The sequence below is a fragment of the Microtus oregoni genome, unplaced genomic scaffold (genome assembly GCF_018167655.1).
Source record: "Microtus oregoni isolate MIOR12 unplaced genomic scaffold, Mior012 000020F_ref0000438, whole genome shotgun sequence".
NCBI lineage: Eukaryota > Metazoa > Chordata > Mammalia > Rodentia > Cricetidae > Microtus > Microtus oregoni.
Genome location: NW_024543079.1, coordinates 21,404,702 through 21,429,607, shown reverse-complemented (window position 1 = coordinate 21,429,607; position 24,906 = coordinate 21,404,702). Strand labels below are relative to the sequence as shown.

General features: G+C 37.2%; 1 protein-coding gene across 2 annotated transcripts in view; it reads left to right on the top strand.

Annotated features, from left to right (window-relative positions):
* Positions 1-24,906, top strand: part of Xrn2 (5'-3' exoribonuclease 2) — a 77,287-nt gene that overhangs the window by 32,420 nt on the left and 19,961 nt on the right. For both annotated transcript variants that reach the window (XM_041670644.1, XM_041670645.1), the window contains 7 exons: positions 451-534; positions 2,573-2,670; positions 3,253-3,332; positions 5,462-5,518; positions 17,650-17,718; positions 17,806-17,937; positions 19,830-19,957. In XM_041670644.1, the coding sequence (XP_041526578.1) occupies positions 451-534; positions 2,573-2,670; positions 3,253-3,332; positions 5,462-5,518; positions 17,650-17,718; positions 17,806-17,937; positions 19,830-19,957 (648 nt within the window). The remainder of the gene's footprint in view (positions 1-450; positions 535-2,572; positions 2,671-3,252; positions 3,333-5,461; positions 5,519-17,649; positions 17,719-17,805; positions 17,938-19,829; positions 19,958-24,906) is intronic.

The window sequence follows — 24,906 nt, the reverse complement described above, 5'->3', positions numbered from 1 at the left end:
AATAGCAAATTATTTAGGCAAGGCTCTAAAGAATGTTTGCATACAAATTAATCAGATTAAAGTATAAACAGTGCTTTGGAAGCTTAGAAGTTAAAAAGACTTTATGTAGCCCAGAAATAGAACTTCTGAGTGTGTTAGGTTAAATGACCTCATTTTTACGAAGAATTAGGAAGGACAAAAGGACAGGTCAAGCTCTAGGAAGATTAGCTGCTGTTGGCCTTAGGTCTTTAGTGAGGTGATAGCATTGTAGGTATGAAAAATAGGGGACATTTTTGGTCATTACCACCGCATATGAAAATACTTACATCTGAGTTTTGGCTACATGACAAAATAGAGTTTAATGTCTTTGTGTCAACAGAGATACTTTACTAGAATGTTCATTTGAACCTATGAAAATCTGAAATCGGGTGATTTTAATAGCCGGGTAACCAGGTTTGCTGGTTTCCCCAGGTGTTGCTCTATTGCCATTTGTGGATGAACGAAGGCTGCGAGCTGCCCTAGAAGAAGTGTACCCAGACCTCACTCCAGAAGAGAGTAAGAGTCACACTGCCACTTGGTCAATGTTGAGTGTGTGCAACATAGACTTTACATTTCTGTATAAGATGATACTTTTTTATTCTGTTTAATTTCTCATATAGAAGGCACAGATTATTGTTTTACTTCTTTGTAGCAGACATTAACTTTGCTTCTTAATCTATTATCTGTAAATTGAGTACTAAATGACAATTTTTTTATTTAAAAATATTTACTAATTTATTTTAAAAATTACTGTTCTGCTGTACTTGGTGGCATAGTCCTCTGTTATCCAAGTACTGAAGTGGGTAAAGTAGGAGGATTGCTGGAAGTTCCAAGTTCAGCTTGGGCTACATTATAAGACCTTCAAAAAAAATTACATTTCAAGAATATCGTTTGAGTTATTTCAAGGAAGTGGACCAAGGAAACAAGGTATTGTGCCTGATAATATATATTTCAAGCCCAAACTAGCGGAAACAGATAAAGATGGTCACTTCATACTGATTAAAGGACCATCATCAAGAGGATGTTAATATTCCCTGAATAGAAATGCATCCAGTTTGATAAAAACAAGTACTGATAGAGATAATGTCACAGATTAACCCCAGCAATTGACAGGTAATCCTAATGCTGACAAAAATATCTGAATGAAATGACATCCTAACAACCTAAATGTCCCTCTACTGAAGAATAGATAAGGAAAATGTGGAATATTTACACAATGGAGTATTACATAGCAGAAAAAAATAATCACATCTTGAAATTTGTGGGCAAATGGATAGATCTAGAAAGCATCATATTGAGTGAAGTAACCCGAGCCAGAAAAACAAATATAATATGTACTCACTCATAAGTAGCTTTTAGACATAAAGCAAAGAAATCCAGCCTACAATTTTACAATCCCAAAGAATCTGGAAAACAAAGAGGACCCTAAGAGAGATATACATGGATCTAAACTACATGTAAAGTAGAAAAAGACAAGATCTCCTGAGTAAATTTGGAGCATGGAGACCATGGAGGAGGTAGAAGGGGAGGGGAGAGAAAGGAAGGGGAGCAGAAAAAATGTATAGCTCAATAAAATCAGTTAAAAGAAAAATGACATCTTAGGTCAATGTACTGAGCAGATATTTATAGAACATTCATTTCATCCGAACTGCAGACCATGGAACTATCTCTGAAATAGATCATAAAGTAGGACACAAACCAAGTCTTAATAAATACAGGGAAATGGAAATAATTGCTCCTATTCTGTCTGATCTTACTGGAATAAGACTATAAATCAACAGTAAGAGAAACCCTAGAGCATTCACAGACCTGTGGAGATTAAACAACACACTACTGAACAATGACTGGGTCCTTGAAGAAACTAAGAAGGAAATAAACATTCCTAGGTTAATTAAAAAAAAAGGAAGAATACCCTTTGACATTTTGATTCTTAATGACATTCACACACAAATACTCTTGCCTCTTAGGAAAGCATTATTCATTTTCTCCATCTGCCTTCTTCCTGTTATCCTCAAAGGATTAACTTTTCTTGAAAGTAGTGGGTAAAATAACCATTTACTCCTAGGGGGCTATTTTGAAATGTTACTCTGCATAAAAAAATAGCATCTTATAATTAATACAGAATATTTAGATTGGAAAATTGTAAAGATGAACTCAGTTTTGAAAATCTCAGTATCAAAATAACAAGTCTAAGAAACCGTTGGTTCATCTTTGTTATGATGAGGTTATTTGTCTTTCCTTAGAGAATGTTTATGACTTATGCAAGAAATTGGATACATTATAACTAAGAAAGTTTTGCCCTTTATCTTGCAATATATCCAAGTATGTCTCAGCAATAACCACTTTCATAGAGTTATTTATTCAAAAACTCATTCAGATATTTTAAGTATCACATTTAAATCACACATTTAAGTTTATCACTAATAAATTATTTTTCATAAACATTGTACTGGGATTATTTTTAGAGTGCAGGTACTTTCCTTTGTTGTAGCTTTATAAAGATGGTCTTATTAGATGTAATTGCTTGACTGTGGTCCTATTCTTTTTTATTTAGACAGGAGAAATAGTCTTGGAAGTGATGTTTTGTTTGTGGGGAAACTTCATCCACTACGTGACTTCATTTTAGAGCTGTATCAGACAGGTTCCACAGAGGTACAGTACATAATTTGTAATAATTAGGAATATGTGCATGTGTGTGTGTGTTTAGGATTTAATTTATCCTTATCTTTTTGAAGCATAAAATTTTGTGACACTTAGTGTATTTATGGTATACAACTAGCACCACTGTCCATCTGTTGAACTTTTCCATTTACCCATTCAGAAATTCTATGCCCATTTGAAAGTAGTAAACAACATCTCTGTGATCCCCTAAGTTAGATATTTATCTGTCTCTATGAATCTGTTTATTCTTGATACCTTATATAACTGGAATTCAACAGTGTTAATCCTCATTGTCTGCCTCGTCTCATTTTGCGTGTTAAAAGTTCATCCATATTTTAGGCATTACCAAAATGTCATTTCTTTATATGACTGAATAATGTTCAGTAAGAAGCAAATGCACAATCTGTTTATCAGCTCACCTGCTGACAGATCCTTGGTTGGTTTGTACCTTCACCTTTGGCCCTGAGTAACAGGCCTCTGAACTTACATCTTCTTAAGAGAAGGTGCACAAGTCTCTGCTGCATCCTTGTGTACCATGCATTCAGTAAAATATAGGAATGCATTTTTCCACAGCCAGTAGATGTGCCACCTGAATTGTGTCACGGGATTCAAGGAAAGTTTTCTTTGGATGAAGAAGCCATTCTTCCAGATCAGTAAGTACCCACTTGTACATCATTGAGACAACTCAATGAAACTTGTTAGCTTTTCCTTTTTGTCCAGTGTGAAAATTATAACAAAACTCTGTTGTACTAAAATACAGACATGGATTCCTAGTCCATCTGTAGCATTTAGTAGCTTTGCTGCCTTCTGTGGGGCTTCTGGGTATCTGAAACTAAGGCGTCTGCACTGTCACAGCTGCTGTCATATGCTACTGCTATTTCATTGCCACTTGCTTTCTCCACTCTGTTTCTTGAACACATGGTGGAGTTTTCAGAGGTGGGATAAGAAACAGAAAAGATGATTGAAATAAATAAGCCTGATTTTTAGTTTAAAAAATGTAACAGAAATACTCTTATTTCTTGTTTGATTTTGTAAAATACAGTTGTTTTACATCAAAATGTTATTTGCTAATTTAGTATTTTAAACATTTTTAATAGATAGTTATAACAAATAGAAAAGTTCTTTGAGATCCCCCTCTCCATCGTGTATATATATACAATGTGTGTGTGTACACAAGTATGTGCATACATTCACTTGTATAGAAAATAGATAGCTATATGGGATGCCTTCCTCATTTACTCTCTACTTTTTTATTTTCCTTTCCCTTTTTGAGACATGGTTTCTCTGATCCTGGAGCTGGAATATTGGCTACACTGGCTATCCAACAAATACTTGGGATCCTTCTGTTTCTACTTTCTCAGCCCTGATATTTACAAGGACAGTTTGCTATGCTTAACTTTTTACATGGTGCTGGGGATTAGAGCTCTGGTCTTCATGCACTTTATGACTGAATCATTTCCCCAGCCTGACTGCATAATTTTCAAGAATATAAAATAGTTCTGAGATCAGAGTTTTTGGACAGCTATTCAGGGCACATATTCGGGAGGAGACTTACTAATCATTAAAGTGAGTTGAATATTTCTAAGTGATTACAATATAGTATCATCCTAGTGAGCTGTAGTGTGAGAGAGATTGATACTCTCTGCTCAGGCAGACCCTTGAGACTTTGTCACCTCTTTCTTTCTTTCTTTCTTTCTTTCTTTTTCGAGACAGGGTTTCTCTGTGGTTTTGGAGCCTGTCCTGGAACTAGCTCTTGTAGACCAGGCTGATCTCGAACTCACAGAGATCCGCCTGCCTCTGCCTCCCGAGTGCTGGGATTAAAGGCATGCGCCACCACCGCCTGGCCACCTCTTTCTTTCTTAATCTGTTTAATGATCTCATGTGCTTTACAGTTGTATTTCTCTGTTTTCTACTAAGATTAAATATCTTACAGTTAATTGTTGTCTGGGTTTCTGTCCTGCCTGGTTCCCATAGTCGTTAAGTCCCAAAGAAATCACACAGAGTTCTACATTAATCATAAATTGATTGGCCCATTAGCTCAGTCTTCTTATTAACTCTTATAACTTATATTAGCCCATTATTCTTGTCTATGTTAGCCACGTGACTCAGTACCTTATTCGGCAAGGCAGTCACATCTTGCTTCTTCTGTTGCTGGGTCAGGACTGCAGACTAGGATTTTTTTCTTCCCAGAATTATGTTCTCATTGACCTGCCTCTCCTTCCTGTCTGGTTGTTCCACCTATACTTCCTGCCTGGCCACTGACCAATCCATGTTTATTTAAAATATAATTGATAGAATACAGACCAATGTCCCACACCACTGACAATTAGGCTTTCTTTTCTAAATTATTTTCTTTTTAATCACGTGAGTTCTTGTCTGTGTGCGGGTATGTGCGTGTGAGTGCACATATTTGTGGAGGCCAGACAAGAGTGTCAGATTCCTCTAAAGCTGGAATTATTGGAGGTTGTGAGCCTCCTAATTGGGGTGCTGGCAACCAAACTTGGGTCATTTAGAAGAGAGGTGTTTTAACTGCTGAGTCCCTTTGTTAATCTCTTTCTTCCCTTTTTGGATTAACTAGGGGAAGGGAGATTGTCTTTTGTTGTTCTGTTTTACAGATTTTAATATGAACTATCCATAATTGTTTTCTACTCATAATAAACAGTGTCATCTTACATACTATTGTTGTTAGTGCATTTTAATGATTTTTCAAAAGCCTCACAAATAGTGTAACTTCCCAAAGAGTTTCACTGTGCTCACTGGTGATTCTTCTGTTTTCCTTTAGAACAGTATGTTCCCCTGTGCCCATGTTACGGGACCTGACACAGAACACTTCAGTCAGGTAAGTTTTCTAGAATTCGGAGCATTTGCCCAGGGCACAGTTTCACAATTACAAGTGAATTTTAACAGATCTCTAATTTACAAGGAAATGGCAGTGTTAATTCACCAGTTCTTTGAGATTGAGAGTCCTTGTGTTGCAGACCTCAGAGCAGAGCCTCTTGACTTTAAATTATGTATATTGTTAAGGTTACTGATTTAACAAGCATGCTTATCTGTTTTCTGGTTTCCCCTGACAACCTCTGATTCTTCCAGGATTAGGGAAAGTGGGAGGTGGAAATAGTTTGTGGGTAGCATGTTATACAGAAGCAGACGAACCTTACCGCCCCCATTGGCTTACACTGGTTCGCTGTTTTTGTAATTATTGTTATAATTGTGGTCCTGCAGAATTAAAAAATAAAAATATTATGTAGTATATTAAGATTAGCTGGAAAATTTACCCCTAACTTTAGCATCTTCTGTTGAGTTCAAAAAGGGAGGGTGTAGAGTGGGATGTAACTGCTGCAGATAAAGTATACAGTAGCACACTGCTTCTGTGTGCAAACTCTGAGTGCCAGGGTTTATGCTGTTATTATTTTTGGCAGTTTTTAGGCAAGACCAAATCATACACATTTAAGAATTTGGTAAATACATGATAATTCTAAGTCTTTCTCTCTGACCCATTGTTAAAATTGCTCATACTTTCAGGAGATACTTTAGATTTTACTTAAATTTCTCATTCCAAAATATAATCAGTTTATTTCCTGACTTAAATGGATCTAGTTAGTAGCTAATTGCTGTACTAGAAGGGCTTATTTTATAAATATATGCTTTGCTGTCTTCTTTATATGTGATTTGTCCTGATTCTCTTTGTGTTCTTTTGTTGAGGGTGAAGTGCAGACTTTAAAGCCATGCTCCTAAGCCCATTACAAACAAACTGGCTCTGCCACATTCAGTGTGGACATCGCATTAACCTGTGGGGTCTCTGCCTCACATTGGTGCTTCAGGCCAGTTAATAGCACCAATTCTCTATTTGAATTGTCACATTTTTGTTTATACTTTTTGGGTTTTCTGCATTTTTCAAAGGCTTTACTACCAAGCCCTCTAGAAATGGTTAATTCTACTCAAGTTTCTAATTACGATAGAGAAGTTTGCCTGCAGGAGAGTTATAGATCAGTGGACAAGTCCTGGAGTATTTTTTGAGTGATAGGTGATGAGCTTGTTGGCTCATTGTTTCCAAACCTGAAGGACCCTGTAATGTTTGATGCTTAAGGTATCTGCTGTTCTCATTAAGTTTATAAAACAAATCCAAGTTCTTGGTGCATATTCAGCTTTTTGTTGAAACTTCTTCAGATGTGGACTTTTTTTGAGACAATTTTCTAAAAGATTTGTGGTAAATTTGAGCTAATTTTTATTTTACAGTGTAATTTTCAGCATTTTCTCTGAGAGATGATGTTGAGGCCAAGATCCAGGTTTTTGCAAGTGTGTGTGTGTGTGTGTGTGTTTGTGCGCACATGCGCGTGCATGCATGTGCATGTACATAATGTATCCACATTGTATATTCCAACTGTAATTGTTTGAAAATGAAGATCAAAAAATAGAACCTTCTAGTCATTATATTGACTCTTTTTATACTTTCCTTCAGCTAGCATCTCCTTCCATTCTTGAAATTCTTTGCTCAGAGTGATTATTGGTTCCTGTCACATCTGGTCTTACCTCTCAAGTTCATATATAAGCAGATATAACTTGTGACCTCGGAGATCTTTTATTTTTTTTTTTTTAGTATTGATTTCCTTAGTTATTCAGTGTATTAGTAGCTTAACTTGGATGATCATTTAATTGTCCTCATCTTGGTTTTTTTTCCTTCACTATTTTAATTTGTTTGGACATAGTGTTTTTTCTAATAATCCTTGCTAACTCTTGTTGTTTTATCTTTGGCACAGCGACTACACCTTAATCTACTTCTATTTCAGCCTGCAATTGCAACTCTGCAGTTCTCAGCCAGTTTCTCTAGCAGCAGGCTGGCTGCTCAGACCGCAGTCTGGTGGGAATTCAGTTCCCACAGGCATTGGCCCTGTCGCTGCCGCTAAAGGTAGCTTTAGCTGAATTTCTACCATTCTATTTATAAATAAGACTCAAGATTCTAAGGCTGGGGTGAAAACCTGCAAGCTCAGAGAGGCTGAGTAGCAACCAGCTAACCCTCTCTCCTTACTGGCATCTCTGAAAGACCTGGTTTCTTCTGTTCACCAGTCCAGAAAAGCTCAATTACTCCAACTTCCTGTTTCTCTCTATCTCTTCCAGATACCTTCTGGTGTTCTATGATTACTGTCAACTGGTTGCTAACTCAGCCTCCTGACCCAGGTTAATTTTATGTAGTCAATGTAAATGCAAACTTGGGGCTCACGGTGTGATTGATATCTCCCAACAAGCTCTAAATATATAAATCATGCTATATATGACTTAAATTATAGAAAAGTACAGTTCATCAGCACAATTGCCTCTTCTTTTGGAGGGGCAGGAGGCATTCATACACACTCAACGTGTGCTTTCTAGGCCTGTCATGATTTAGAGCAGTGATTCTTAACCTTCCTAATGCTGTAAACCTGTAATACAGTTCCTCATGTTGTGGTGACCCCCAACCATAAAATTATCTTCATTGCTACTTCATAACTATAATTTTGCCACTGTTATGAATTATAATATGGATATCAGCTATGCCACTCCTGTGAAAGGGTCATTGGCTCTGTGGCCTGAATCTCTGCTTTCTTAAGGTTACCTCCTTGCCATTCTGGCTGTCCTTTCAACATCACTTTGACCTTTTTGCCTTTCTTTTAGTGTTTGAAATGTTCTTTCCTTTATTTGCCTGTCTATGAGCTAACTTCTGTTGCTTTTTTTGCTTGTTTTCTGTTTAAAAAAAAGTGTATAATTTGTATAATTTTGTATTAGACATTTTCAGCTATAACATTCTTTTTTCCTTGAAAAGAGGTGTGTCTTTCAAAGTTACTCTGATCATCTTTGAATAAATGTAGCAAAGATCATTTCATCTCTTCCAGCAGTTTTGTTTTTTTTTAATTGGATTGTGTGTAAAACAAATTTTAAATGTTAATGATCACCTCAGTATTTATAAGGCTCACAGCTGGCAGATAGAGCTGGCAGATAGGTAACTGAGAATCAAAGCCTGGAGGAAATGGGATACATACACTCAACAGCAGATCTAATGGTGGAAAACACTTAGGAGGATTTGCATCTAGGACATTGAACTGGTTAACCTCTCTTGATAGAATGTCACAGTTCTACACACTCTTTGTTTTAAAATGTCAAGTATATGAATCCTAAAAACTCCCTGCAAGAACAGTTTGCATTACCATTAATCATAGAGTTTATAGGAAAAGGTAGAGTAAAAATGAAGCTTGCTGTGTGGAGTTTTCTCCTTGCTTTGAGATGCATGCTACCATTCTCAAACAGTGTTGGAACAACATTTGAATAATTCTTTTTTATTTTAAAATTTGTTATTAGGCACGCAGGTACATGTGCACAATACACACACACACATCACGTGTGACTATCAGAGAATGACTTTGAGGAGTTGGTTCTTCCACCTTTTTGTGGGTTCCAGAGATGAAACTGGGTTGTCAGGTTTGTGCATTAAGGGCCTTTACCCTCTGTAGCATCTTGACATCACCTCAAATCTTAAAATGACCTAAGTCAGATGTTGAGTCAACATGTTACGTCTGTTTGAAAAAAGCAGGTGAAAATATTCTCAGGTGCACAGTTGTATGGAATAAAGTAAAAAATCTGCTGGTCTCAGAAAAACAACCTTTTGAATTTATAGGCTGGGCTGGCTCAGGAGCTTTCATTTAACGTTTTGGGGCAAGTACTCTACCACAGAGCTATAGTCCTTTTGCCATAGCCATTCTGTTGTTGACTTTCCTCTTTCTTGGACTTTCATGAGGGGCAGGGTGGGTTCTCTCCTGTCTTAAGTATTAGGGCTTCTTTCCCAGATAAATTCTACCTACACACTAGTTCCTGTTTCTGGTTGTAGAGATTGGGATTGGTCATCTGTATGTTCCTCTTCAGTGCTTTACCTGAGTTTTTACAAGATAATAAACCTGAGAGAAGTGAAGGGACAGGAAATGCGTGGACCCATATCAAAGATTATCCTTAGCCAGAGATATCTCAGCAGGTAAAGGTGCTTGCTGCCAAACCTAGCTGCCTGAGTTCAGTCTCTGAAGTGAACATAGTGGAAATAGAGAACCAGGTGACTCCTACAAGCTGTCTCTGACCTTGTGCCATGGCATGTGTGTCCCACTGCACAAATAGATTGATAAGTAGGTAGGTAGATAGAATGTTTTTTTAAAAGGTTTTTGAACTTTAATAGATTATTTCCCCCACTTTGGATCTTTGCCTGGTGGGTTTTGCTTTAGGGAGTAAGTTTGTGCTGTGGCTGATGTTACAACATTGGAAAGTACACGTCTATATACATTTTTAGTTAATATTTAAAATTTTAAAAGTCTTTATCTTTATTATTTTCTCAGATATACAGTGAAAAAAGGAATGATTTAGTCTTTAAGATTATAAGTAATATCTTTGTCTCCTGAATTACTATGTCCAAATTTATTTTTAGATACTTTTCTTTCTTTAAATGATTTGCATAATACCTTAAGTATAAAAATTATTGTTCTGGTATGGTTCTGAGGGAAACTTTGGGAATTAGTTTCCCTATTGACTTAAACTTTTCCCCTTTCAGAGAATGAGCATGGAAAATGAAAATATTTAACAGTTAAAGGAACGGTACATGAAATAAATTGCAAATATAGGTGAATGAGTATATTTGTTTTCCCAAATGTTAGTTCCAGCTCTTCTTAAATCTCTTTATTGTTACCTAGGCATGCTAGTACATGCCATCATTCCCAGCACTCAGGAGGCAGAGGCATGCAGATCTCTGAGGCCAGCCTGGTCTACAGAGCCAGAGGAGATTATCTTTGGCACCCTGAGACTAGTTTCTCTTCCTGGGAGCTTGTTATTTTGCTGATCTTGTTCACTTTCTTAGTTTCAGGTCATTCTGTATGTGACTTGCTGGAGATCATCCTTTCACTCTGTCATCTGAACTTGAACGTACCCATTGAACGCTTTTGCCTAAATTGTCCATTCTTTCTCCACAGGAGAATAGTCTTGAGAATTTAAGGCATTTGTTGTATCCAACAGTAGAACAGTACTAGTTCTGTGTCTTCCTTGGGAGAATTTAGTAAGTAATTAGATCATTTTTATAGGGTTTACAGTTCTCCCAGATTCCTATTGTGAGAAGGGCTGCTTCATTTAAATTGAGTTTTTCTTTGGTCTTGGGAAGAAGACCATTCTTTTGTTCCTTTTAAAAATCTCTCTTTGGTTTTTTAACATAAGGTTTCTCTGTGTAGCCCTGGCTGTCCTGGAGCTCACTCTGTAGACTAGGCTGGCCTTGAAAAGAGGTCCACTTGCCTATGCCTCCCAAGTGCTGGGGTTAAAGGTGTGTGCCACCACCCACCATCCAGCTAATGGTTCCATTTCTTGAGCCTTTTATGTATCCTTGCATGAATTTTTTTTGTCAGTATCATAATTTTCATAGATGTCTTTTACTTCTTAGTTTAATTTATTCCTAGTAGTTTTCTCCCTTTAAAAGGTTGAATATGGAGAATGAGACTGCCTCTAAAAATGTGTTTTTTATGTGTGTGTGTGTGTGTGCTTGAATGCTTGTATGTGCTCCATGTTTGTGCAAGATCCCCTGGAACTAAAGTTACAAGTGGTTGTGAACTGCCTAGTGTGGGCACTGGTCCTCTGCAAGAGCAACAAATGCCTTTAATTGCTGAGCCATTTCTTTAGCCCCATGAAACTGCTTTTTAAAAATTAGCTTTTTAGCCAGTTGGTTATTAGTGAGGTAAAATGCTTCTCTCTCTCTGTGTGTCACTCTCCCTGTGTATTGATTTTTATATCGTGTAATTTTACTAAATTTATCAATTGGATTGGGTTTTAGTAGTCTTCGGGGGATTCTGTAAATAAGAGCATATAACCTGACAGCAGGAAGTTGGCTTGTTCGTTCTTTTGTTCCACTTTGGATGTTAGATAGGAATGATGAGCATAGGATCCTTATATTGTTTCATATATCAAAGGAAACAGTTTAAACCTTTTCCCATTAAAGCTTAAGATCTTTTTTGCTTTTTCATATATAGCCTTTGTTATATTGACACATTTTCCTTTCATGCCTAACTTATTGAGGGTTTTTTCAAGAAAGACTGTTGGAGTTTTACGGGGCGGTGGTGATGCACACATTTAATCCCAGCACTTGAGAAGAAGAGACAGGCAGATCTCTGTGAGTTCAAGTTCAGACTGGTCTACAAAGCAAGTTCCAGGATAGCCAAAACTGTTACACAGAGAAACCCTGTATCAAAAAGAACAACAACAAAAAAGAATGTTTGAAGGTGTAAGTATGTGAATCTACAAAAGCCCAAATAAAAGGATAGCAAAGATTTATTAGGGAACACTCATGAATAATGACAATGTGGAAAGCTTATAACTTATATTAGCCCATTATTATCAGTGTTAGCCACATGGCTCAGTACCTTTTTCAGCAGCGTAGTCACGTCTTGCTTTTTCTGTGTTTGGACAGAACTGCAGAGGGAGCTTTCCTCTTCCCTGAATTCTCCTGTTCTCATTGACCCGCCTCTACTTCCTGCCTGGCTACTGGCCAATCAGCGTTTATTTAAAACATAATCGACAGAATATAGACAATTGTCCCACATCACTTCCTCCTCCCCCCCCTCTTAAAAAAAAACAACCCAGAACATTTATAGTTCATTTTTTGGGAATGTAGGCATAGTTTTCCAGGTTACTTCCTGCTGGTTAGGGGCACTGATAATCTTATGGGGACCTAAAGAAAATTTAGAATTATGACCAAGTCCTGACTGGAATATCCTATGAGTCTTGATCATCTCAGGCAGCAGTCTTGAACCAGTTCTGTATGTAGAACTCAGACATCTGGGCCATCTGTTTCTACCAGAGATTTTTCAGGTAGTCTTCCTTGATCAAACCTGATTTTTCTTAACTCAGAATGAATCGACAGCCTCTCATTTGCTGTAGAAACAAAAGCAAAATCTCTTCTCCAAAGTAGCATATCTTTTGACTTCAATTTTGAAGTCAAGGTGCTTTCAAAATACCTATCTGGATTAATTCAGCAATATTTATAAGCAAATATCTTTTAGCAGCTATTGCTCCTTCCTCAGCATTCAAACAATTCAAAGAGAGTATAATAACATACAGTATCAAGATTCTCTGTGTATTTTTCATCTTTATGTGACTTTATTTTAACCTCTATTTCTTTTATTTTTATTTTTAATTTTTGGCTTGTTGAGACAGGTTCTCTCTATCTTTGGTTGTCCTGAAACTCACTGTAGACCAGGCTGTCCTTGAACTCACAGAGATCCACCTGCCTCTGCCTCCAAATAGCCTATACAGCTTACAGACTAGAACTTTACATAAAAGTAATCTTTATACAGATGTGCAGCATGAGGACAATGATATCAAAATTGTAATGTATATAAAAATATCCTGATCAGAGGTAGAAATATATAGTGCAATATGACAAAATATCCTTAAATTCTGTCAATATATAAAGTGTCTTAAGCATATATAGAAACATACATACATACTATATGACAAAAATAGTGTTACATTTGTGTGCAAAACATTGTAAATAAAATAGAATCATGCATAATCTGACAAATATAATTTTAAATTTATATCAATATACAAATTATCTTAGAAATGCAAAATAATTTTACTCAACAATATACAAGAATCTATATCATTGTAAATTGTCTATAATTAATAGTTGCTAACATAGTTTACAAGTAGACACACTAATCGATCTTATTATCCTATCCTATCTATACCCCCCTTTTTCTATACCAAAGGAGATTCCTGAGTCTAACTATTATTATTATGCTCCCAATCCTGTAATAACTTATAATCAACCATGAGAAAAACCAAAACCATCCGTCCCAACTGTTTAGAGATGAGGCTTTGTTTTCTTAGAATTCACTTCCAGCTGTCTGGGGGGATAACTCTACGCAATCCTGTTAAAAACAAACAAACAAAAAAAAAAAAAACTAAAACAATGGTTAAGCCAGTCTCTGAGTAGCAGTTAAGGCTTATCTGAAGTTCTGGCTAGATTGTTGTAAGAAGGTAGACTGTCTCAGCTAACCAATTTGGAATTGTACTTAGATTTTTTGGTTTTCTGTCCCACAGCAAGTGACTCTTCTGAAACTCTGAATTCGTCTTTTAACAACATGCTTGGGTTTAGAGGAGAGAGCCACACTGCAACTCCAAAGCCAGCTTTAATTTTTAATTGAACCAGGACTACCACTATACTGAGAAGTAAAGAGAGATGTTTAGGTAGTGAGATTTTACCCTGCAGAGATTATTGGTACCATAGGTCAGATTTCTCTTTGCTTGATATTTTTTTTCTGGATGACTTTACCTTCTTTAAACATCTAGATGTCCAGGGTCATTTGATTTCTTTAAGATGGGTATTTCCATTTTTCTCTAAAGACCAAAACAGAACACTTAATCTCAGGGTTGTGGGTTTGAGACCAAGTTGGACGCCAGATATAGGGAAGAATATGTAAATCCACAAGAGCCTGAATAAAAGGATATCTAAAGATTAATTAGGAAATAAATAGCAAGGTGAAGAGCTGTTGAGTTCTTCTGCTCTGCTTAGGGTAAATGGAACCAAAAGTCCAATCTCTGACCACCACACAAGAAGGCAAGTGCCTGCCTGCTCTTTCTTTCTTTTAAAGGAGTTATGACAAAAAGCTCCACTTCTTTTGGGCCAGATAGCCCAATGTCATGGATGGGACAAATACCCACTACAAATGTTGGATTTTATTGGGTGTTTTTATTAAGATGATCATATAGTTTTGCCTTCCTCTTGAATTACATTACTTCTACTTTAATTACATCTATTTCCAATACATTAATGTAATGCTGCTTTGGTTACTTTTCTCATTGCTGTGACAGGGTCAGTGAAACAGCTTAAGAGGATAAATTATTTTGGCTTACAACTTTAAATGGTTTGGGTCATAGTTGTTTGGTCTTAAAAACTTGGGCAGAGCACATGGGAGAGTTATTTTACTTCATAACTAACCAGGAAACAGAATGTGGCAGAAAGTGGCCATAAATAATATACTCCACAAGGACTTCCTCACCAGTAACCTACTTCCTCCAGGTGAGTCATCTCCTGGTTTTTACAACCTTCACAAAAGGTGTTACTAAGTAGTGACCAACATTCAAATCATGAGTGTGGGGAGGACATTATATATTCAAACCATATACCAAAGGCACTGATTTTACTGACTTGTGAAAATCCCATTACATCTCTGGGATAAATCCTACTTAATCTTGGTGTTTGATCTTTTTGATGTCTTATTCAGTTCAGTTTGACAGGGTTTTGTTGGCAATTTTTACATACATATTCATCAGAAATATTGGTCTGTATATTTCTTTTTTGGTTATTATGCCCTTTGTGTGGTTTGGTATCTGGACACAGTCTGTTTTTTCAGTCTTTTGGAATAGTCTGAGAAAGACAGTTTTTAATTTTTCAAGTGTTGTATAGATTTCAGCAATATTTTGGGTCTTTCTGTTTTTTTGTTTTGTTTTGTTTGAGACAGGGTTTCTCTGTAGTTTTGAAGCCTATCCTGGAACTAGCTCTTGTAGACCAGGTTGGCCTCAAACTCACAGAGATCTGCCTACCTCTGCCTCCCGAGTGCTGGGATTAAAGGCCTGTACCACCACCACCAGGCAAGATTTCAGCAATATTTTTTTCTGCCATTCCATAACTAGTCTTACTGTATCTCAGACTTCAGCCCCTTGGGTGTTTTCCTTGGTTCCCAATTGAAAGAATTTCCTTGTTCCTCTCCCCCATTCATGCATACCTTTGTTTATGAAAGGCAAGGGTACACAGCTTTTATTTGGCATCTTTTAATGACATCTTTTTGCATATCTACTCTCTTGTTTATAAAACAATTATGGCAGAGAAATCTCATCTCATAAAACTAAAAAACAAAGAAACAAAAACTGTGAAACATTCTTTATTTCCGATTTTAGAAGGGGAGACAGACTTGGTACCTAATCACTCTGTGTGTGCACGCTGCCACCCTGAATGTGTGTGTAATGGGCAGCCTAGAAGATTGGAATCTACTGAATGAAACAAGATAGCTGCTATGAGGCAGAGAGTACTTGAGAACATCTACAACAGGTGTCCTTTCTTGGTATTTTCAAAGTCCCAGTGACCCCAAATACATAATTTCTGTGTTCATTGCAATACTCTGAAACATTTCATTGCTATTCCTGTTTTGCCCTTTCTTTCACTTTGCCCAGCAAGGAACACTAGGGATAAAGGTGATTGTTCCAAGTAAAAAGTGAGATGTAAGAAGAACCAACTGACTAATTGAAGTATTGTTCAGTGGTTCCATGTGCTCGTGGTAATTTTTATTTTAAATGTGATTTGTGAACCTTAAATATACAGTTAAATCTTGCTATAGTAAATTTTTCTGTATAATACATGGACCCTAGTTGTAAAAATGGTAATATTGAACAAGAAAGAAAATTATTAGCTGCCCCAAAATGTCAACTTTTTTCTTTTTTTTCTTTTTTTGTTTTCTTTCTTGGAGACAAGGTTTCTCTGTATAACAGTTCTGCCTGTCCTGGAACTCACTTTATGGACTAGACTGGACTTGAACTCAGAGATCTTCCTGCCTCCGCCTTCCAAGGGCTGGGCTTAAAGGTGTGTGCCACCACCACCACCTGGCAAAAGGTTTTAACTGACTATAAAAATTAATTGTAATTATAAGAATAATTTAGAAAATATTAAAAAGATAGGATTGACAAGGAGATAATGATTACACAAAGAAAGTAACAGTTACTGAAATGTATCTTTGGTCTACTGTGTATATACTTTACACATGTTATTTTTTTGTTACTAAATTCTTTTATTTGTCTCCTGAGGATTTCATTTTTTGGATGAATCTTGGTTTCTTTAACAAGTTGTAATATTACTCACACATTCAGATGATAACATACAACAGGTGAATAAGGATGTCATAAACATTCTTGAGTATAAGCCTGATGCATAACTAAACTAGAATGGTTGTTCCTGAGTCAGAAGGAAGACTCGGACATAGACCTAACAATTTAGGGGCTTGATACATATACACCTGCCATCACCAAAAAGAGAAAATTTGAAGAGCTGCTCAGTATATCTTTAGTTGTTAACCAAGATTTTACTAAGGAAGGGTGTGTGATTCCAGCTATGATATTTAGTTAAGCTCTTAATGTTTGTCGCCCCCTGTCCCCAGAAGTTGTCGTCTTAGTTAGGATTTTTATTACTGCATTGAAACACCATGATGAAGAAACTTGGGGAGGAAAGGGTTTATTTAGCTTACACTTCCATATCATTGTTCATCATCAGAGGAAGTCAGGAAAAGAATTTAAAAAGGGCAGGATGCAGAGACTATGGAGGATTACTGCTTTTTGGATTGCTCCTTGTGGCTTGCTCAGCCTGCTTTCTTACAGAACCCAAGACCACCAGCTCAATGGTGACACTACCTGCAGTGGGCTGGGTCCTCCCCCATCAATCCCTAATTAAGAAAATTACTTAACAGGCATGCCTGCAACTTGATTTATGGAGGCATTTTCTTAATTGAAGTTCCCTCCTCTCAGGTGTCAAGCTGGTGTCAAGTTGGCATAGAACTAGCCAGCACAGTTGATGAGCTATTTGTGTATACATTTTATTTTTAGATATTGTTATAAACTTCCTCTGCTTCTCTGGTATTGTACTGGAACTTCTCAAGATTTGGGATAATGTATATTATTTTTCTATAGTCATTTACAGATCTAGAACCTGGCTCTTTCTATAGAGAGTTACCTGAAGACAATATATTAGAGATCAGAGGTAGTTTGGTAAGAAAGATATTTAACCATTTGACAATAGCAGTATTCTAAGATAATAATGTGGGTAGTTTTGAATTTTAGTAACTCTGTTTAGACATTAAAAAAAATCTTTGTTTACTTGATAATTAAAACCAATGACATAATCAAATAATTAAAGGTTTTGTTGTTCTCTTTCAGTATTAATTTTAAAGATCCACAGTTTGCTGAAGATTATGTTTTTAAAGCTGTAATGCTTCCAGGAGCGAGGTAACAATAGTAAACTACTTACCTACATGTGTGCTTTGTGATAATGTCCATCCCTGTAGCCTAAATAGTGTACTTTCAAATGATCAGGAAGCCAGCAGCAGTTTTGAAACCTGGTGACTGGGAAAAATCCAGCAATGGGCGGCAGTGGAAACCCCAGCTTGGCTTTAATCGGGACCGGCGGCCTGTTCACCTGGACCAGGCAGCTTTTAGAACTTTAGGGTGAGTTTTATGATTCCTGTTGGTATATTATATTTTTTGAGTCATTCCATAAACAAGTTAATATTTCTACCACAAATATTTAAGAGACTAATCAGTACAACTACTTTGTATCTATGTTAGTGATTTTGATAATATACACCCCCCCACACCTTTTTTTTTTTGGCTGCAGGATCTTTCTGTCTGATCTGGAACTCACTATGTAGACCAAACTGACCTCAAACTCAGAGCTCCACCTGCCCCTGCCTTCAGAGTACTGGGGATTAACTTTTCTTTTCTTTAGATGTTCACATCTATATTTCTATATATGTTGCTTTATTTATTGCATGAAGAGTCTATTCTCTTTGTAGGTTTTTTTCTAGTTTTCTAGCAGACACAGGAATGAAATATTGCCTTTAATATCAGTAAGGTTTGAATTTGTTATGCGTCACTACAACAGAGTATCTTTATGAATATTAACTAATATATTAGTCAACAGAGACACCAGGCTCTTAATTTTATTTCCCTTTGCTTGAAAAGTGGTCTCTCGTTGTTTGAATTGGCATTTCCATGCCTGCTAAGTAATGTTTATTTGATAATCTGTATTTCCTTTATAAATTTGAGTTTTTTATCTTTTACCCTTATTTGCTGTTGGATTGTCTTTTTCCTAGTGATATAAGAAACTATTTACATTTAGAGAACATTGAAACAATGATAGTTAAGTCTGCGATAAAAAGAACTATGATAGCCTGGTGGTGGAACATGCCTTTAATCCCAGAATTTAGGAGGCAAAGGCAGGGGGATCTCTGTAAGTTCGAGGACAACCTGGTCTACATGAGTTTCAGGACAGGCAGAGCTACACAGAGAAACCTTGTCATGAAAAGAATTAAAATATATATAAATATATATAAATCAGAGCAGTGATGGGCAAGATCACAAGTTGGAAGCCAATCTGGGCTACAAAGTGAGACCCTATGTCAGAAAAAGCAGCTTGTTAGAGGAAATGTTAATGACTCATTGTTCAGGAAATAAAGCTATAACTCATTAATAAATTTTGATATTAATGAGACAACTAAAGAAAAACAGTGTCTTAGAGGTTAAGCGTAAAACTCAGTCTCTTTGACGTTTCTTCCTGTATTTATAAAAGTTATTATACTACTCTGCATCTAAGGGTAAAGTAGACAATAATTGTGCCTACCTTATGAAATGAAATAGCTTCAACACTGTAAATGTCAGCGGATACTGTCACTGTTTGGAAAGTTTTTCTTCTTAAGAATAAAAGAAACAACTTTAATAGACTCAGTAACATTTGCTTAGTTTTTAGTCTTTTAGAAAGCAACATTGAAGTGCATCTAGGTAGAGTTCCTAGTTTCAAAGACAGTATTTTATGTAAGTTCTTATTACTTTGAACTTACCTTGAGAAAATAGTTTCAAAGGAGCATAGCTGTATCCCTAAATATGTCTTACTCATCAAAACCTATAATATTAGCACTAAATGAGAGAAAAGTTTTAGTAACTTAGGGAAATAGCCTATAGATGGCATGTTATAATTAAGAGTAAAGAAAGACGCAGGGCAGTGTTTGATTTGATAAATTAAAATAGCAGAATATAGAATAATAATTAGTAGTGACAGCAACAGAATAGATCCTTGAGGGAAAAAGCTTACATATACAGAAAAAACGATTTGTTGCCTTTTGCATAAGTAATTAGATGTTTAGAGGATTATGACCATCGATATGGCAGATGAGCATTTGCTATCACTATTATGTTTAGTTTTCAACATTAATTATGAACCTTTTATTATATGAATCAGGTCTAAAAGAGGCAACTAGTATTTGATCTGTCAGCTTAATGTATTAATATATATTTGTATATCGCTCTCAATATCTTTTCTTATGTGAGGATCTCTTTTACAGACATGTTATGCCAAGAGGCTCGGGGACTGGTGTTTACAACAACAATGCACCACCACCTGCAGCTTACCAGGGCAGCTTACACAGGCCACTGTTGAGAGGGCAAGCTCAGATTCCAAAACTTATGTCAAGTAAGTTTTTACTGATTGGTTATTTTATATTCTAAATGAAATATGAGCAAAGGCTGCTTTTCATCCTCATTACCAAAAAGATTGGTTGCTTCGCTGGAGAAGTAGAATTAAGCAATTCTAGAAGAGTTGTAAGAGAACACTTAATGAGAAATCTTCCAAATAGTTTCTCTCTTGTTTATATCTAGCTAATTAAGGTGAACTGAATTTCTTCCTTTTCTTTCTTTATAAATCTATTTCTGAGTTAACTACATAGAAAGAGATATATGTAGTTGATGGGTTTCTATTTGTTAATTCAAATATTTGAAGAGTTGAAATTGTGATCATTTAGATGTTAAAGGATAAAAGTATTCCTATCTTGGCCCAAATTGTATCTTAGTTCTACCTAACATGAAGCCAGGCATTGCTTTAGTTGGTAATACCTCTCATCTGAGAGAACCCTGACCTTTCTTTTCTTTCTTTCTTTCTTTCTTTCTTTCACTTCTCAAAACTTGTTAGAGACAGTTTATAAGTCAACTACAAAAGAATATAGTGTTTTTTTTTATTGCGAAAAGAAGAAAAAAAAACATAAACAAAAAACAAGTTTCCACCTCCTCCCAGCCTCCCATTTCCCTTCCCCTCCTCCCACCCTTCTCCCCCTCCTCCCACCCTTCTCCCCCTCCCCCCACTCCTCTCCCCCTCCCTCTCCAGTCCACAGAGCAGTCCGGGTTCCCTGCCCTGTGTTAAGTCCTAGGTCCTCTCCGTCCATATCTAGGAAGGTGAACATCCAAACTGGCTAGGCTCCCACAAAGCCAGCACATTAAGTAGGATCAAAACCCCCTGCCATTGTCCTTGGTGTCTCATCAGCCCTCATTGTTCGCCATGTTCAGAGAGTCCGGTTTTATCCCATGCTTTTTCGGTCACAGTCCAGCTGGCCTTGGTGAGCTCCCCGTAGATCAGCTCCTCTGTCTCAGTGGGTGGATGCACGCCTCGTGGTCCCGAATTCTTTGCTCATGTTCTCCCTCCTTCTGCTCCTCCTTGGGACCTTGGGAGCTCAGTCCAGTGCTCCTGTGTGGGTCACTGTCTCGATCTCTATCCATCACCAGATGAAGATTCTATGATGATATGCAAGATATTCGTCAGTATTGCTCTAGGATAGGGTCATTTCAGGTTCCCAATCCTCAGCTGCCCAAGGAACTAACTGGGAACCTCATCCTGGGCACTAGGGAGCCCCTCTAGGGTCAAGTCGCTTGCCCACCCTAAAGTGGCTCCCTTAACTAAGAATTGTGGTTCCATGCTCCCCTATCCACCTTTCCTTTATCCCAATTCTCCCGTTTCCCAGGTCCCCCCTCCTTCCCTTCTACCTTTTCTCTCCCCATCTCCCCTTACCCCCATCCCACCCCGCCCCCCAAGATCCCATTTTCTCCCCGGAAATTTGGTCTACTTCCCTTAGCGAAGAGGACAACTATATGTTTTTCCTTCGGTTCACCTTCTTCCTTAGCTTCTTTAGGTTCACCTATTGTAGACTCCTTGGTCCTTATTTATGGCTAGAAACCAATTATGAGTGAGTACATCCCATATTCATCTTTTTGGGTCTGGGACACCTGACTCAGGATAGTGTTTTCTATTTCCATCCATTTGCATGCAAAATTCTAGAAGTCATTGTTTTTTACCGCAGCGTAGTACTCTAGCGTGTATATATTCCATACTTTCTTCATCCATTCTTCCATTGAAGGGCATCTAGGTTGTTTCCAGGTGCTGGCTATTACAAATAATACTGCTATGAACATAGTTGAACAAATGCTTTTGTCATTTGTTAGAGCATCTCTTGGGTATATTCCCAAGAGTGGTATTGCTGGGTCCAGGGGTAAGTTGATCCCGAATTTCCTGAGAAACCGAAACACTGACTTCCACAGTGGTTGCACAAGATTGCATTCCCACCAGCAATGGATGAGGGTACCCGTTCTTCCACAGCCTCTCCAGCAAAGGTTATCCTTGGTGTTTTTGAGTTTAGCCATTCTGACAGGTGTAAGATGATATCTCAAAGTTGTTTTGATTTGCATTTCCCTGATTGCTAAGGAAGTTGAGCACGACCTTAAGTGTCTTTTGGCCATTTGAACTTCTTCTGTTGAGAATTCTCTGTTCAGTTCAGTGCCCCATTTTTTAAGTGGGTTAATTAGCATTTTAAAGTCTAGTTTCTTGAGTTCTCTATATATTTTGGAGATCAGACCTTTGTCTGTTGCGGGGTTGGTGAAGATCTTCTCCCAGTCAGTAGGTTGCCTTTGTGTCTTAGTGACAGTGTCCTTTGCTTTACAGAAGCTTCTCAGTTTAAGTAGGTCCCATTTATTCAATGTTGCCCTTAATGTCTGTGCTTCTGGGGTTATACATAGGAAGCGATCTCCTGTGCCCATCTGTTGTAGGGTATTTCCCACTTTCTCTTCTATCAGGTTCAGTGTGTTTGGACTGATATTGAGGTCTTTAATCCATTTGGACTTGAGTTTTGTGCACGGTGAGAGATAGGGGTCTATTTTCATTCTTCTACAGGTTGACATCCAGTTGTGCCAGCACCATTTGTTGAAGATGCTTTCTTTCTTCCATTGCATACTTTTAGCTCCTTTATCGAAAATGAGGTGTTCATAGGTTTGTGGGATAAAATCCGGGTCTTCTATACGATTCCATTGGTCGACTTCTCTGTTTTTATGCCAGTACCACACTGTTTTCATTACTGTAGCTCTGTAATAAAGTTTGAAGTTAGGGATGGTAATGCCTCCAGAAGATCCTTTATTGTATAGGATTGTTTTGGCTATCCTGGGTTTTTTGTTTTTCCATATAAAGTTGATTATTGTCTTCTCCAGATCTGTGAAGAATTTTGATGGGATCTTGATGGGGATTGCATTGAATCTATAAATTGCCTTTGGTAGAATTGCCATTTTTACTATGTTGATCCTCCCAATCCAAGAGCAAGGGAGGTCCATTTTTTGGTATCCTCTTCAATTTCTTTCTTCAATGCCTTAAAGTTCTTGTCAAATAGATCTTTCACTTCCTTGGTTAGATTTACCCCCAGATATTTTATGCTGTTTGTGGCTATCGTGAATGGTGAAGCTTCTCTGATTTCCCTCTCTGCTTCCCTATCCTTTGTGTATAAGAGGGCAACTGATTTTTTGGAGTTGATCTTGTTTCCTGCCACATTACTAAAGCTGTTTATCAGCTGTATAAGTTCTTTGGTGGAGTTTTGGGGGTCGCTTATGTACACTATCATATCATCTGCAAATAACGAAAGTTTAACTTCTTCCTTTCCAATTCGAATCCCCTTGATCCCATTATGTTGTCTTATTGCTATTGCTAGAACTTCAAGTACTATATTGAAGAGGTATGGTGAGAGTGGACAGCCTTGCCGTGTTCCTGAGTTAAGCGGGATGGCTTTGAGTTTCTCTCCGTTTAATTTGATGTTAGCTGTCGGCTTGCTGTATATAGCTTTTATTATATTTAGGTATGACCCTTGTATCCCTAATCTCTCCAAGACTTTTAACATAAATGGATGTTGAATTTGGTCAAATGCTTTTTCAGCATCTAATGAAATGATCATATCGTTTTTTTCTTTCAGTTTATTTATATGCTGGATTACATTGATAGATTTTCGTATGTTGAACCAGCCCTGCATCTGAGGAATGAAGCCTACTTGATCATAATGGATAATTTTTCGGATGTGTTCTTGGATTCGATTTGCCAGTATTTTGTTGAGGATTTTTGCGTTGATATTCATGAGTGAGATTGGCCTGTAGTTCTCTTTCCTGGTTGAGTCTTTGAGTGGTTTTGGTATCAGAGTAATTGTGGCTTCATAAAAGGAATTTGGTAATGACCCTTCTGATTCTATATTGTGGAATACATTAAGGAGTATAGGTATTAGGTCTTCTTGGATGTTCTGGTAGAATTCTGCATTGAAACCATCTGGTCCTGGGCTTTTTTTGGTAGGGAGGTTTTTGATAACAGCTTCTAATTCTTCGCGACTTACAGGTCTGTTTAGATTGTTCACCTGGTCCTGGTTTAGTTTTGGTAAATGGTATTTATCTAAAAAAGCGTCCATTTCTTTTACATTTTCCAGTTTTGTGGCATATAGGCTTTTGTAGTAAGATCTAATGACTCTGAATTTCCTCTGTGTCTGTGGTTATGTCCCCCTTTTCATTTCTGATCTTATTAATTTGCGTGTTCTCTCCCTTTCGTTTGATTAGTTTTGATAGGGGTTTATCTATCTTGTTGATTTTCTCCAGGAACCAGCTTTTTGTTTCATTGATTCTTTGGATTGTTTTCTGTGTTTCTATTTTGTTGATTTCAGCCCTCAATTTGATTATTTCCAGTCTTCTACTCCTCCTAGGTGAGTCTGCTTCTTTTTTTTCTAGAGCTTTCAAGTGGGCTGTTAAGTCTCCAATATGTGCTTTCTCTGTTTTCTTTAGGTGGGCACTTAGTGCTATGAACTTTCCTCTCAGGACTGCTTTCATAGTGTCCCATAAGTTCGAGTATGTTGTTTCTTTATTTTCATTGAATTCACGGAAGACTTTAATTTCTTTCTTTATTTCTTCCTTAATCCAGGTATGGTTCAGTAGATGACTGTTCAGTTTCCATGAGTTTGTAGGCTTTCTGGGGGTAGCATTGTTGTTGAATTCTAACTTTAATCCATGGTGATCTGATAAGACACAGGTGGTTACTAATATTTTTTTGTAACTGTGTAAGTTCGCTTTGTTACCAAGTATGTGGTCAATTTTCGAGAAGGTTCCATGAGCTGCAGAGAAGAAGGTATATTCTTTCCTCTTTGGGTGGAATAATCTATAGATGTCTGTTAAGTCCATTTGCTTCATTACCTCCATTAATTCTCTAATTTCTCTGTTAGGTTTCTGTCTGATTGACCTGTCCATTGGTGAGAGAGGAGTGTTGAAGTCTCCTACTATTAGTGTGTGAGGTTTGATGGCTGCCTTGAG